This window comes from Amblyraja radiata, chromosome 19 (assembly GCF_010909765.2).
Source record: "Amblyraja radiata isolate CabotCenter1 chromosome 19, sAmbRad1.1.pri, whole genome shotgun sequence".
In the NCBI taxonomy this organism is placed as follows: Eukaryota; Metazoa; Chordata; class Chondrichthyes; order Rajiformes; family Rajidae; genus Amblyraja; species Amblyraja radiata.
Genome location: NC_045974.1, coordinates 13,039,716 through 13,053,833, shown reverse-complemented (window position 1 = coordinate 13,053,833; position 14,118 = coordinate 13,039,716). Strand labels below are relative to the sequence as shown.

Sequence of the window (14,118 nt, the reverse complement as noted above, 5' to 3'; positions counted from 1 at the left end):
CAGTTGTGGGTTTAGGCCTGTATTCTCTTTAATTAAGTGGTGATTTCATTAAAATGTACGAAATTCTCTCTGGGTTTGAAGGGATGCTATTCCCAACTTTCTCATCGACTTGCAATACACTAGGGGGCAATTGCAGAGACCGATTAACCTATAAACCTGCACGTCTCTGAGGCGTGGGAGGAAGCCAGAGCATTAATTAAGATTAATTAAAACGTGGAAATGTTTTTTTTCTCCCCAAAGATGGATCTATCGAATTGTTTTGAATCTTTCAAGACTACAGAAACTCAGTCACTAAGTCCGTTCACCTTGTAGTTTCGAGGATTACAAAGGAATGAAGGGATATGGGGAGAGTGTAGGAAATTTGTAGATCAGCCATGATCTTGTTGAATGGTGGTGCAGGTTTGAATGGCCAGATGACCAACTCCTGCTTCCAATGCTTCTATTCTGCCAGTGATGGCCCATCCTCGGTATGAGTAACAGAATAAAACTAATTGTTGACCCACTCCCTGTAACAAGTAATAAGAGAGCAGGTGTGAGATTATCCGATGTCCGTCATTAATAACTTTTCCTGGGCTACAGGTTGTGTCTCATGACTGTTTTAGCCAGACCTTGCCATCTTATTCCTAGCACTGAGAAAGGCAGATCTAGTAGAGTTTAATCGATTAGTCACCGCTTGGGTGAGTCCTTTGGCATTTTTGCTCAATTGCCAATTTTATTTTTACAATGACTTTTGCACCTGTTTCTTTGCTTGTCTGTCTGGGATTCAATGATTCAATGACTTTTTATTGTCACACGTACCCAGGTACAATGAATCATTGTGCATACAATGCACAAAGTACACAAAGAGTCCCAGGTCCACCTGTTCTTGGTGGCCCTACCTCCCACCACGACGGGTCCCTCTTTATTCTCAATGATAGACACAAAATGCTGGAGTAATTCAGCGGGACAGGCAGCATCTCTGGATAGACGGAACGGGTGACGATTCGGGTCGAGACCCTTCTTCAAGACCAGGATTTGCAGTTCCTTCTTACTCTTCTCATCGGCCCCTGCACGCCCACTCCCACGCCGGCTCCCTCTTTGTCACGGCGTCACTCTGCTGCCCGTCCACAGCCCGACCTCCTCTCCTCATCGTGGCCCTTCCTTGACCCTTGATCGGCCTGGCCTCTTAACCCCAGCACGACCTCTCTTCACTGTGGCCCTCCCTTGACCCTTGATAGACCTGGCCTCCTCTCCTCATCGTGGCCCTCCCTTGACCCTTGATAGACCTGGCCTCACCTCACTGTGGCACTTCCTTGACCCTTTGATCGGCCGGCTGCCGGCTGTGCTTGTGCCGGGCTCCGCGGCGCTAACCGTGAACGTCCCTTCTGCGCCGCCATGGCGCTCACCGGCAGCTTCCTGTAATGGTGCTGATTATGAAGCGGGGTCATATGGTACTGGCATAAGGGAATGGTGAAGTGCGTGGAATTGGGCATCAGATCTGTTGTGGTCTAAAAGCAAACAAAAGCTGCAGATGCTGGAAATTTGACGTAAAACTAGAAAACTACTGCAAGTATTCAATAGACCGGGTGATATCTGTGGAGAGAGGAATAACCAACATCTATAACCCTTCATCACATCTGCCATCAGGGATCTGATGTAGAGTCATTGGCCTTAACTGTGGCATTGTTTCTCCTTGCACAGTTTCTGCCTAACCGGCAGATATAGAACATAGTGATTTTATGTCAGTTCCCATCTCGATTTATGGCCAGTTCCTGTTCAGAACTTCGCTTTCTATATATATGGCAAAATCCACAGCACCAGTGGTTTGGTTTAGTTTAGTTTAGTTTAGGATAGAGTGCGGAAACAGGCCCTTTGTCCCACCAAGTCCTCGCTGTCAAGTGATCCACGTACACTAACACTATCCTACACCCTTCTGGGTGCTATACAACTTTGACCTATATCAGAACTGGGGAAGTTGTGTTGAGCCTGTACATAAGTACTTAGACCAAGTCTAGAATATTGTGTCCATACTTTAGGAAGGATGTGAGAGAGGGTCCGCAGACTTTAGCCTTTAGAGACATAGCATGGAAACAGGCCCATCGGCCAACTGACTCTGTGCCGACCAGCAATCAACCCGTACACAATTCACTATTTTTACCAAAGCCAATTAACCTACAAACCTGTAAGACTTTGGAATGTGGGATGTGCCTTTTTTCCAACCATCTGCCTATCAAACCCCCCCTCACCTTCATCCACTGATTACCTGCCACGTTTTGCCCTGCCTCTCCTCTCTTACAACTTTCTTCTCCCTTCCTCTCCCCACAATGTCTGAAGAAAGGTCACAACCCAAAACGCCATCTATCCATGTTCTTGAGGGATGCTGTGTGAGCTGCTGGGTTACAGCATTACGTATCTTTACGTAGAAGGAATCTTTTGTATCTTTATGATCTCCTGCCACCTTAAAGGGCCTGTCCCACTTAGGCGACTTTTTAGGCGAGTGCAGGAGACTCATGATCACCACATGGTCGCCACATGTTCGCTGGTGGTCTCTGGTGAGTCTCCTTCATGGTCGCGAGGACTTCCTGCATTCTGGGAACTAGTCGCGGCCTCAGTATGGTTGCCGCAAATTTTTCAATATGTTTAAACATGTTGAAAAATTTGGTCGCCATGGAGAAAATCGATAATCCTGCAGTCGTAGGTGCAGTTGTAGTGGGGTCGCCATGTAGTGGTAGGTAGTCAAGGTAGTTGTAGATAGTTTTAGTTAATCGCCTTTGATGACTGGGCATTTTCATTTGCTCATTGGGGGAAAAAAAACATAAGCACGAGTTTTCAGAACCAAGGATAACTGACCGGTAATGTTAAATGCCTGCCGAACTTCACAGCTGTGTATCTCTGGCTTATTAAAAGTTGTCTGGCTTCTTAAAAGTGTCTCCACTCCTTCTCCCCACCCCCCCTTCTCCCCCCCCCCTTCTCTTCCCCCCTTCTTCCCCCCTTCTTCGCCCCCATTCTCCCCCTTCTCCCCTCCCTCCCTCGTTTAAAGGACTTACCGTACACCGTGCTTGCTGTCTTAACCTTCCTGTTCATCGTGGTGTGTGTCTGTATCACCTTGGCTTTGCACCGTGTGAATTTCAGACAGAGCTCCCCCGCTTTCCCTGGCCCCCGCCTTTGCTGTGTGTGTGTGTGTGTGTGTGTGTGTGTGTGTGTGTGTGTGTGTGTGTGTGTGTGTGTGTGTGTGTGTGAGAGTGTGTGTGAGAGTGTGTGTGTGTGTGTGTGTGTGTGTGTGTGTGTGTGTGTGTGTGTGTGTGTGTGTGTGTGTGTGTGTGTGTGTGTGTGTGTGAGAGTGTGTGTGAGAGTGTGTGTGTGTGTGAGAGTGTGTGTGTGTGTGTGTGTGTGTGTGTGTGTGTGTGTGTGTGTGCGTGTGTGCGCGCGCGCGCTCCCCACTCTGACAGCCACTGTTCCAGTTCCCGTCTTTTCAGGCGAGTGCCGCGAACTTGACAGCCGCCAGCATTCCGCTGAAAAATCACCGAAGTGGGACAGGCCCTTTAGTCTGTTAAACCTGCATCGTACAAGTACATTGGTCAGCAGAATAATTTACACTTTTACGATGTTCAACATTACGGAAAATTTGCCAGCAGGAGTCATGTCAACAAAGATAGATAAATAGATAGATAAACACTTTATTAATCCCCTCAGGGAAATTCAGAATTTGAGAGAGGTTGAGAGACAAAGAAACATCAGAAAGATGCCTGAGATGCGTGGTTCAAGAGCTAAGTTTTAAGATGGATTTGTACGGCAAGTAATTGTCCGCTGAGCTTTCAAGCAGAGAAGATAGACACAAAATGCTGGAATAACTCAACGAGTCAGGCAGCATCTCTGGAGAAAAGGAATAGGTGATGTTTCGGGTGGAGACCCTTCTTCAGACTGAGAGTCAGGGGAGAGAGAAATTAGAGGTATGGTCTTGGTTTGAGCAGGTGTAGGAGTTATAGGCAACAGAGTATGGCAGGTACAGGACTCTTAAAGCCCTGTCCCACGGTACGAGTTCATTCCAAGAGTTCTCCCGAGTTTGCCCTGATCCCAGCTACAAAGACAGATGTATACAGCAATTCGTTCTTCCCCCGCACAATTAAAGCATTGAATAATCTCCACCCAACTATAGTTACCCAACCAGATGCAACTAAATTTAAAGTAGCTCTTTCTTCCCAATAACCCTTTCTGGCTTAAGCCCTCCCTTCACCACCTCCAGTTTAAATTCCATTTGGAATATTTTGGAGGACCAAGAAACCAAGAACCAAGAACCAAGAACTCGGAGATTTATGGTAATGGCCATTCGTCGGTACTCGGGGCTCTCGTGGACATTTTTCATCATGTCTTCCCGTGCTTACTTGCCGTTAGCGAGTCTTCCCGAGTACCTGCCGTTAGCGCTAAGAGACGTCCCCGAGCTCCGACGTACCCGCTACGTTCATTCTCCGTGCTAACCACGAGTTTGATTTTTTTTTAAACTCGGGAGAGTTCTTGGAATGAACTCGTACCATGGGGCAGGGCTTTTAATTGGTGATGATTACAATCACTGTCTGTGGCATCCACAGATTGTGGCGACATTGAAGATCTACAGTACACTTTGTGATATTTGACCCAGCTCTAGTGACGCTCCCCGATCGATACGTACAAAAGGCTTGCTCTTTTCATGTGGCCGACCTGGACAAAAAGAGTTGCGGATCTTGTTGGCGTGAAAATGTACATTCCGCAAAGCCTTCAGGAAAAACATTGTCTCCCTCATATCACAGGTCAAAGAGGAGTGAAAGTCTGAAGGCAACACTGTTTTCTCAGCTTTGGCTCATTTGTGGTGCTTTGACCTCCGTGACCAAAAGTCAAAGATTCCAGTCAGCATACATAACAAGAAAGAAAAAGATTCTCCGTTCTGAAGTGTCTAAATCCTGTGGCACAACAAAACATTTTACACATTTTGTGTGGTCATTATTATCCTCTCAGCTAATAGGTTTGTGTGTGCCAAACACTTCTAAAGACCAATGTAAAAATGTCCAGCCAACCTGTTTTATCAATGTTGTTTTCTTCAGAACATGTAATCTAAATTGACTTTCCACCAAAGTGCCTGGGGAATACTGTCTGGCAGATAAGACATTAAACCAGCATCTAAGTTACCTAGTACAGGCAGATTTTAAGGACCACGTCCTACTATTTGAAGTTGAAGAGGACTGGTTTCCGGGTGTCCTGACACAAATAATTCTGACAGCCCTATCTCTAATATTGAGTGGTCAATTGCCTCCTTGTTGGATTTTGCGATGTATAAACGATAGACGTTTATCTCTACTTACTGAACCTCAAAGGCAAATAAGTTGATGTGACGTTTTGGATCAGGATTCTTCTTCAGACTGATTGTAGGGGGGAGGAACAGGAAGCTAGAAAAAGACCAGGCCAAATTAGGCCCAGCAATTGTTTTTGTCCTGCTTTGTCATGGTCTTTTCTTGCTTCCAGTTCCTCCCCCCCTACAATTAATCTGAAGCAGAGTTCCATCCCGAAACATCATCATGGTTCTTTTCTCACAGTCTCTCCTAAGGGAAGTGCCGGAATCGAATTTTGCAGCTGGGATGAGTGCCTTGTTTAAGTTCCTGTATAGGTGCGGACATTAACTTTTAGATTTTAATAATAATAATAATAATGGATGGGATTTATATAACGCCTTTCTAATACTCAAGGCGCTTTACATCGCATTATTCATTCACTCCTCAGTCACACTCGGTGGTGGTAAGCTACTTCTGTAGCCACAGCTGCCCTGGGGCAGACTGACGGAAGCGTGGCTGCCAATCTGCGCCTACGGCCCCTCCGACCACCACCAATCACTCACACACATTCACACACAGGCAAAGGTGGGTGAAGTGTCTTGCCCAAGGACACAACGACAGTATGCACTCCAAGCGGGATTCGAACCGGCCAATTTTACGTTAGACTTTAGAGAAACAGGCCTTTTGACCCGAGTCCACATCAACCAGTAAATACCCCGTACGCTAGCACTATCCTACACACTCGGGACAATTTACAATTTTTTACCCAAGCTAATTAACCTACAAGCCAGTAGGTCTTTAGAGTGTGGGAGGAAACCAGAGCACCTGGAGAAAACCCACGCGGTCACAGGGAGAATGTAAACTCAGTACAGACAGACATACTTTAGCAGGGGTATAGAGGACAAAGTTACTTCTGTCCTCTGCCCACAGCCACCCCTTGCTCTTCTAACACAAATTTCTGGATGATGAACACATGAATGCTTAACTTATAATTAACTAGAGAGACCGAGGTCATATACAGTGGCTATTCATTATTGTAGATCTTCGAGGACTTTGTACAACCGTACCACCACAATAAACACACTCTGGGTCCCATGTGACGTTTCACTTTGATGCTTCAGTGCCAGTGCTCTTGAGCTATTTGTAGATCATTTTGAAATGTTTTTTTTTGTTATTCCACAGACCGTTGCAGTAACTGGGTTCAATTAGAGTTCGTGCCTTCCTGTCTTTCTCCATAATCTCCTCCATTCCTCCAATACTTTCCCCAGCACACCGTTTCAATTCCTTCACCCTCCCATGCCTGGTCCTGCATACAGTTGTATGGACGATGCTTCATGGGGCCGTCTCCCAGAGCACACCTCCACGACCAAGACTAATATAGGTGACACAGTGGCGTTACGGTCGAGTTACTGTTTAGTTTAACTTAGTTTAGTTTAGAGACACAGCATGGAAACAGGCCCTTCGGCCCACTGAGTCCATGCCAACCATCGATTACCCATTGACACTAGTTCAATGCCATCCACTCCGTGCACACTGGGGGCAATTTTATAGAGGGGCAATAAATCTACAAACCTGCACGTCTTTCAGATGAGGTAGGAAACTGGAGCACCTGAAGAAAACCTATGTGGTCACAGTGCCGAGGTACAAGCTACTTAACTAACGTAGTATTACCTCACTCAACCATCTAAGTTTGATTATGTTTGCCTGACCCATCTTGGAGCACTTTATTTAACATTAATAATGGTCAGCACAGTGGTAGATTTGACGCCTTACAGCGCCAGAGACCTGGGTTCAAATCTGACTTCGGGTCCCCCTTGTACAGACTTTGTACGTTCTCCCTGTGACCGCGTGGCTTTTCTCCGGGTACTTGGGTTTTCCTCCCACTCTCCAAAGACGTACAGGTTTGTAGGTTAATTGGCTTCAGTAAGATAGTAAAATGTCCCGTGTGTGTAGGATGGTGCTGGTGTACGAGGTGATCCCTGGTTGTTGCGGACTCAGTGGGCCGAAGGGCCTGTTTCCGCACTGTAAATCTAGTTAAGAGACGATAGTAGCCACATGGTCACCGCATGTTCGCAGGTGGTTGCCGGGTAGTCACCTTCGTGGTCGTGAGGAGTTCCCGCATTCTGGGCATTAGTCGCGGCCTCATTATGGTTGCCGCAAATTTTTCAACATGGAGAGTAGCAAGAATTCTTGAGCCGTAGGTGCAGTGGTAGTGGGTTACCAGGAGGTCGAAGTTTGTTGTAGGTTCTTGTAGGCTGTAGCTGGTGCTGACCTGGTGAATTTCATTGACTCATTGGGGAAAAAAAATAATCGTAAGCAGTAGTTTTCAGAACCAAGGATAACCGACCGGTAATGTTAATGTCCGCCGAGCTGCACAACCGTGTATCTCATGCTTCTTAAAAGTTGTCTCCACTCCTTCTCCCCACCCCGTCTCCTCCTTCTCCCCCTATCCCTCCCTCTTTTGAAGGACTTACGTGACCCTTCCCGTACACTGTGCTTTCACCGTCTTAATTACAGCGGCAACTTTCCTGTTCATCGCGGTGTGTGTCTGTATCACATTGGCTTTGCACCGTGTGAATTTCACTCAGAATTCACACGGTCCCCCCGCTTGCCCTGTCCCCCACCTGCATAACGGGCTGGTGAAGGAAGCGATGTGTGTGTTCCACTCTGACAGTCACCGTTCCAGTCGTTGGTTTTTCAGGCGACTTGACAGTTGCCGGCAGTCGCCTAAAAAATCGCCTGTGGGACAGGCCCATTAGTATACCAGTAATTTGATACTGTAGATCTAGCCTGAAAAACCCCCCAAATATTGTTAGAAGTACTATGCGTGGAGCTTGATTTTCCAGTGACTTCACATGTATTTCTCTCCCCCCCCCACCACCGCATTTAGCATGGGCTACTGCATCCTTGTGGCCCACGGGTTGAACCGACTGTGTGGAGTCCTCAGTAGATGGGGAGCCAGTGTGGTCACAGTGTCCACCTTGCTCGTGCTTGGACTGTTCTTCTGGAAGACTCTGCGGCAGAATGAAGTGTGGCTCTCCAGAGAAGCCCTGTTCAGGTGAGCTTGAGTCGAACAACCATCCAGGTCTCTCGTGTGGCCTGGAGCACTCCATAACAGAGAGACAAATGGCTCTTTATAAACAGATGGGTTTTCACACGGACTGCATTTTCATAAAAAATGTCTATCAAGGTATTTCTCGATGGCAGGGGAACAGTAGAAATGAAAACCGTGAAAAAAAAGAATTCTGCTCATAATTCATTGAACACTCAGGACTTGATTATCATTTATAATTATCTGTTATGCCAGACAACTCTCAATCTGTTATTTGAGCGCATGCAAGCAGGCCCCCACCACTCTTCATGCAACAGAACCTATTTAAATGAATGTGGTTTTCTATACCTCTATCACATATTCTCTGTTTTAGCTCCAAGGAGAACACCCCTAGCTTCTCCAGTCTATATCTGGAACCATTCTTAGTAAATCCTTCCTGACCCTTCCTTTCGGGTGACACAGCAGTAGAGTTGCTGCATTACAGTGCCGTAGACCCAGGTTCGATCCTGTCTACAGGTACTGTCTGTATGGAGTTTGTAAGTTCTTCCTGTGACCACGTGGGTTTTCTCCGAGTCCTCTGGTTTCCACCCACACTCCAAAGATGTACAGGTTTGCAGGTTAATTGGCTTCTGTAAATTGTAAATTGTCCCTAGTGCGTGGGATAGTGCTGGTGTACGGGCCGATTGCTGGTCGGTACGGACTCGGTTGGCCAAAGGGCCTGTTTCCACGCTGTATCTCTAAAGCTAAAGTCTAAAGACCCTCTCTCAAACTTTCACAGCCTTCCGAAAGTATGGACACAATCTTCCAGACTTGTTCCAACAGTGTTTTGTACGGGCTCCACATAACATCCCCAGTTCTGATGTAGGTCAAAGGTCTGTAGCACCCAGAAGCTGCATAAAACAAAAATGCAATTCCCATGATTGTTTATGGCAAGGAAGGAAGCCATTTTGGCCCCTCGAGCCTCAGCCATCTCACAGAACAGTCCCATTCACCAATAATTTTAACTTATTCCTCCCCCCCCACCCCCCAACATTCCCATCAACACCCCCAAATTGTACCACTAGGTTGACTTACAATAACCCAGTCAACCTACCAATTACAAGCATTAAACACATTTTTAAATATATCAATTTTAAGAGTTAAAGAGTAAGCGTGCAAAGTCCTTGCGGAGACAAGTGGCAGCGAGACGTGCCACTTAGAATCTATCAACAAATTTAATGACTTTGCAATTAGGCTAATCTGGGTAAATGCACGAGTTTGTCCCCAAAGTTTCCACCCAAATTCCAGTGCCGATAATAGAGTAAAAAATTGTAAAGTAAAGGGAGAATATTGGAATTAGTCAAGATGTTATCTTAAAACCTAAAGCATCTTAATTCCTTCCTAATTGGTAGGTATTGCTGCATTTGATAAACAGATTAGTTCATTGAATTGTTTAGTATTGGTGTTATTGAATGCGGTTTACAGTGAAAGCCAACCTGAGTGTTTAGTCCCACCTCTCCTCCCCCTTCTCTCTCTCTGTAGATCTGGAGTTCAGACTTTGCCCCTGAATGCCAAGGTGCACTACAACTATGCCAATTTCCTGAAAGACCATGGTCGCTATGACGAAGCAGTATATCACTACAAAACCGCTCTGAGGTAAGCATCAAGTTTGGTGTTTCACTCAAATTCTTTACCTTCAAACCTCATTTCCTAATAGATTGGTTGATTGACAAATGTACGGAAACAGGCCCTTCTGCCCACAGAGTCCATGCGAACCATCAACCACCTGATCACACGTGTTCTATGTTATCCCACTTGCCCACCCACACCCTAAGCACCAGGGGCAATTTTAATGAGGCCAATTAACCTACAAGCCCGCATGTCTTTGGGATGTGAGAGGAAATCCACAAAGCCGTGGGGTACGTGAAATCTTTACAGAGACAGCACCCGAGGTCAGGATCGAACCTGGGTCTCTGGCGTTGTGAGACAGCAGCCCGGCCAGCTTGACTCAAGTGTACATAAGTACAAAGGGGAATATCTGGCCTCCGTCCAACCCCTTTGTGCTCCTTGATGAAGGACAGTGTAAGGTTACCATAGCAACAGCCTTTACTCTTTAGGAATAGCCTGCTGCCATTTAGCAATTACAGGGTGTTTGATTTGTTTGGTGCTTTGTGGCCAGTCAACCAAAGGAGTTTGTTTTGAAGTCTGGTGTGTGTGGCGTTCCAGACAGACTCATTGTTCAGCACAGGCCTGATCTCAGGTAAGAAGGAAGGCATAAGGAAAAGATCAAACCATAGTGGGAGGGGGAAAAGTGAAAGCTCTTGAATTTCAGACGCATTGTGACAAACTCAACTCACAGGATGTCCAAAAGCATTTGACAACCAGTGAAACGTTTAGGAAATGCAGGCAGCTGCCATTTTGCACACAGCTAACTCCTGAAAACAACATCAGAGGCACCTTCACATCTTCTGCCTTTGACGGTGTTGATGAGGGAGGAATGATGGTCAGAGATCTCTATACATTCATGTAATGTGCCCTTAAATGCATGGAAGCTGTGTTACACAGCAATTCCACCTGGTAGCAAGTAAAATATCCTACCCATTTCAAGCAACTCACTCTCAAATATCTTTTTGGGTTTGATTGTGATTAAGTTATTTTTTAGATCGTTCTCATACATTTCATCCAGGTTTTGAACGTCCGACTCATGTACAGTGGTGGGGTGACTGGCGGCAGGGATTCATCAGCTGCTGGGGGGGGCTGCTGACATCCTCTGACGCCTGGGACCTCAGCTCTGACTTATGAACTGTTCGGATTATGAACAGTTCACAGGGACAGAACCTATACCGTAACCTGGGCAGGATCTGTTATTGGGAAAATTGGCTTAGTTTAGTTTAGTTTAGTTACAAAATTGTTTGCTACTTTTGGAATTGAATGTATGAACTGATAGTTAAATATAGTTGGCTTATCTACTATATGGGTCAAAGAGGATGCTGGCTTTGTTTGAGTCCTCTGTGCATGTGATGCAGAAGTATTAAGAGGTGCCCAGAAAAGCATGGTCAGGTGCAAGATTTGATAACTCGTACAACATTCATTTTCACAAGTAGTTGGAGTTGAGAGGGGTGCATGCAACTAAACTGAAGCAGATTTCCACAGGGCAGGTCCAGTCTGACCCGTACGACCTTTGTGATGCAGAACACAAGGGTAAAGTTCATTACCTTTACCCCAACCATGTCAAACCAATTCATGTTTATTAGGTTGTGCTTAAGCCCCTTTTTTATTGCCTAACCTTACCATGTCTAGTCAACATGTTCCAAGTACTACTAGTACTGTGCTACTAGTACTTCTGTTCCACCCACCTGATTCTGTAGTTATTCATTACATGAGTTCCCTGACACTATGTCCCCTTTCAAACTTTTACTTATTCTTCAGTTCCAGAACCATTCTCTTCTGCTGTGTGGATCCTCCCCTTCCAATACAATCCTGACATTCACTCCTGTGTGCTAACTCTCTAATCTCCACTCCCAACTGAAGCTCCAATCATCCCTAATTTAGGCCATGTGGACAATAGAACATTGTCTCTGGAGATGTGCAGACAAGGCCATACCTAAAACAGGCATCAGACCTGCCCCACCAAATTGCTAGTCTCATTAGCCTTTTGTGACACAGAACAGTATCTCGTTCATTACCTTTACACCTACCACATCAAACCAATTCAGAAGTTCATTAAGCCTCTTTTTCATTGTCTAACCTTACAATGTGTGGACAATATGTTGCCAGGACAATGTGTTCAACGCATCATACAGCACAGAGACATGCCCTTTAGTTTATTGAATAGATGTAACCTTAAATCACCAATTTATACACGTCCCATTTTATTCTCCACATTCCCACCTATTTGCAGATTCTATCACTCGCCTACACACCAGGGGTAATTTACATTGGGAAGTTAACGTACTACACTAAGCTTCTTTGGCATGTGAAAATCAGACCACGCAGAGGAAACCCACGTGGTCACCGGGAGAACTTAGAAATTCCACACGGAGAGCTCAGGAGGTCAGGATTGAACTCTAATCGCTGGAGCTGTGAGGCAGCAGCTCTACCAGCTGCACCCATGGTGCCCGTGGTGGACTTTAGGAGTAATGGCTCTATTTGCTCTTCTGTCCTCATTCTGCAGGCTCTACCCTCGACACGCCAGTGCGCTGAATAATCTTGGCACCTTGACCAAGGACGTGCCAGAGGCAGAAGACCATTACAGACAGGCCTTGAAGCTGAATCCTCAACATAACCGAGCTCTCTTCAATCTGGGCAACCTGCTAAAGTAAGTCGAAATGTTTGATGGATGAAGAATGTAGGAGGTGATAAATTTTTAGTCTTCATTAAAATTTCGACATCGTCTGTCCCTCCAATAATTGGAACATATGTTTCATATTAACTAGCGAGTATATTTACTGACAATTTCTAACTGGCAATGACAAAACCTCGAGCTGTTATATTTAGAGCTTCTCAGTGCATGATATTAAATGTGCTGCCATGGTTTGCAAGGCTAATGAGACCAGAGCATTTGTAAACCAATTATTTTTACTCAACGTATTGATTGGGAACAATTTACCTTTTTGAGATTGTCAATTTGTTGTTGCTCCTTATACCATCGAAATAATAAATTATCCACTTTGCCTTTGATACGCGTCAGACGCTCTTCGCGAATCAATATTTTCCTCAGTAATTTGCAAAAATCTTATACATCAGTGTCGATCTGTGGTTATTCTACACTCCAATCTAAACAGGACTTGCTTTATCAAGAGCGAGGAAAAAGAGAGGCAGCTTATTTGTGAACTTCTCTCCTGGCTCTCTGTTTTATGTTAACTGGCTGTATTGATAATTACAACCATTGGATTAATGAGTAATTGTCCTTTATTGCAAAAGGGCTTGGAGGTTAGAAATAGAGAAGTGTTGTTACAATTGCCTAGTGGTAGTGGACAAAAAATGCTGGAGAAACTCAGTGGGTGAGGCAGCATCTATGGAGAAAAGGAGTAGGTGATGTTTCGTGTCGAGACCCTTCTTCAGACTGATGTCGGGGGTGGGGGTCCTTTTCTCCACAGATGCTGCCTCACCCGCTGAGTTTCTCCAGCATTTTTTGTCTACTTTCGAAAATGGATGTACTCGCATTTGAGGCGACCCAGAATAAATGTACTCGGCTCATTCCTGGCACGGGTGTGTTTTCCTGCCATAACTGGCTAAAACAGTCAGATCTATATTTTAGAAGAATGAGAGAAATCTACTTGCAACGTTCAGATCCTGAGGGAGCACAATAGGGTCAATATCAAGTTGTTTCCACTTTTGGGAGATTCCTGGATGAAGGGACATGCTTACAAGATAAGGTAAGAGGTTGATAATCATGTATATTGGTTGGAATTCTTAGGGTTGTGAAGTCCAAAACATTGGAGGTATTTATGTTTTTTTTGGAAGATCAGGGATAGGAGAACTAACGCAGAAGAGTTCAGACCAGAGCCAGATCAGCCATGATCAAATTGAATGGTGGGACATGGAAAAATAATGATATTAATCAAATAGAATTACAGAGAATCATAAAATTATACACCACAGAAACAAGCCCTTTAGCCCAACTCATCCATGCTGACCACGATGCGCCATCTACATTAGTCCCACCTGTCTGTGTTAGGCCCATAACCCTCTAAACAGAATAGAATAGTTTCTTTATTGTCATTGTAACATGAACCATGTACAACGAAATTGTAAAATGTCAGCCAGTCAGTGCACCATTCAAACATTTCTAAAAGCTAACGATAC

General features: G+C 45.2%; 1 protein-coding gene across 1 annotated transcript in view; it reads left to right on the top strand.

Moving 5' to 3' along the window:
* The window catches only part of tmtc1 (transmembrane O-mannosyltransferase targeting cadherins 1), a 125,687-nt gene that overhangs the window by 83,830 nt on the left and 27,739 nt on the right, over positions 1-14,118 (top strand). The window contains exons 9-11 of the mRNA XM_033037705.1: positions 8,170-8,337; positions 9,853-9,966; positions 12,485-12,628. Of these exons, the coding sequence (XP_032893596.1) occupies positions 8,170-8,337; positions 9,853-9,966; positions 12,485-12,628 (426 nt within the window). The remainder of the gene's footprint in view (positions 1-8,169; positions 8,338-9,852; positions 9,967-12,484; positions 12,629-14,118) is intronic.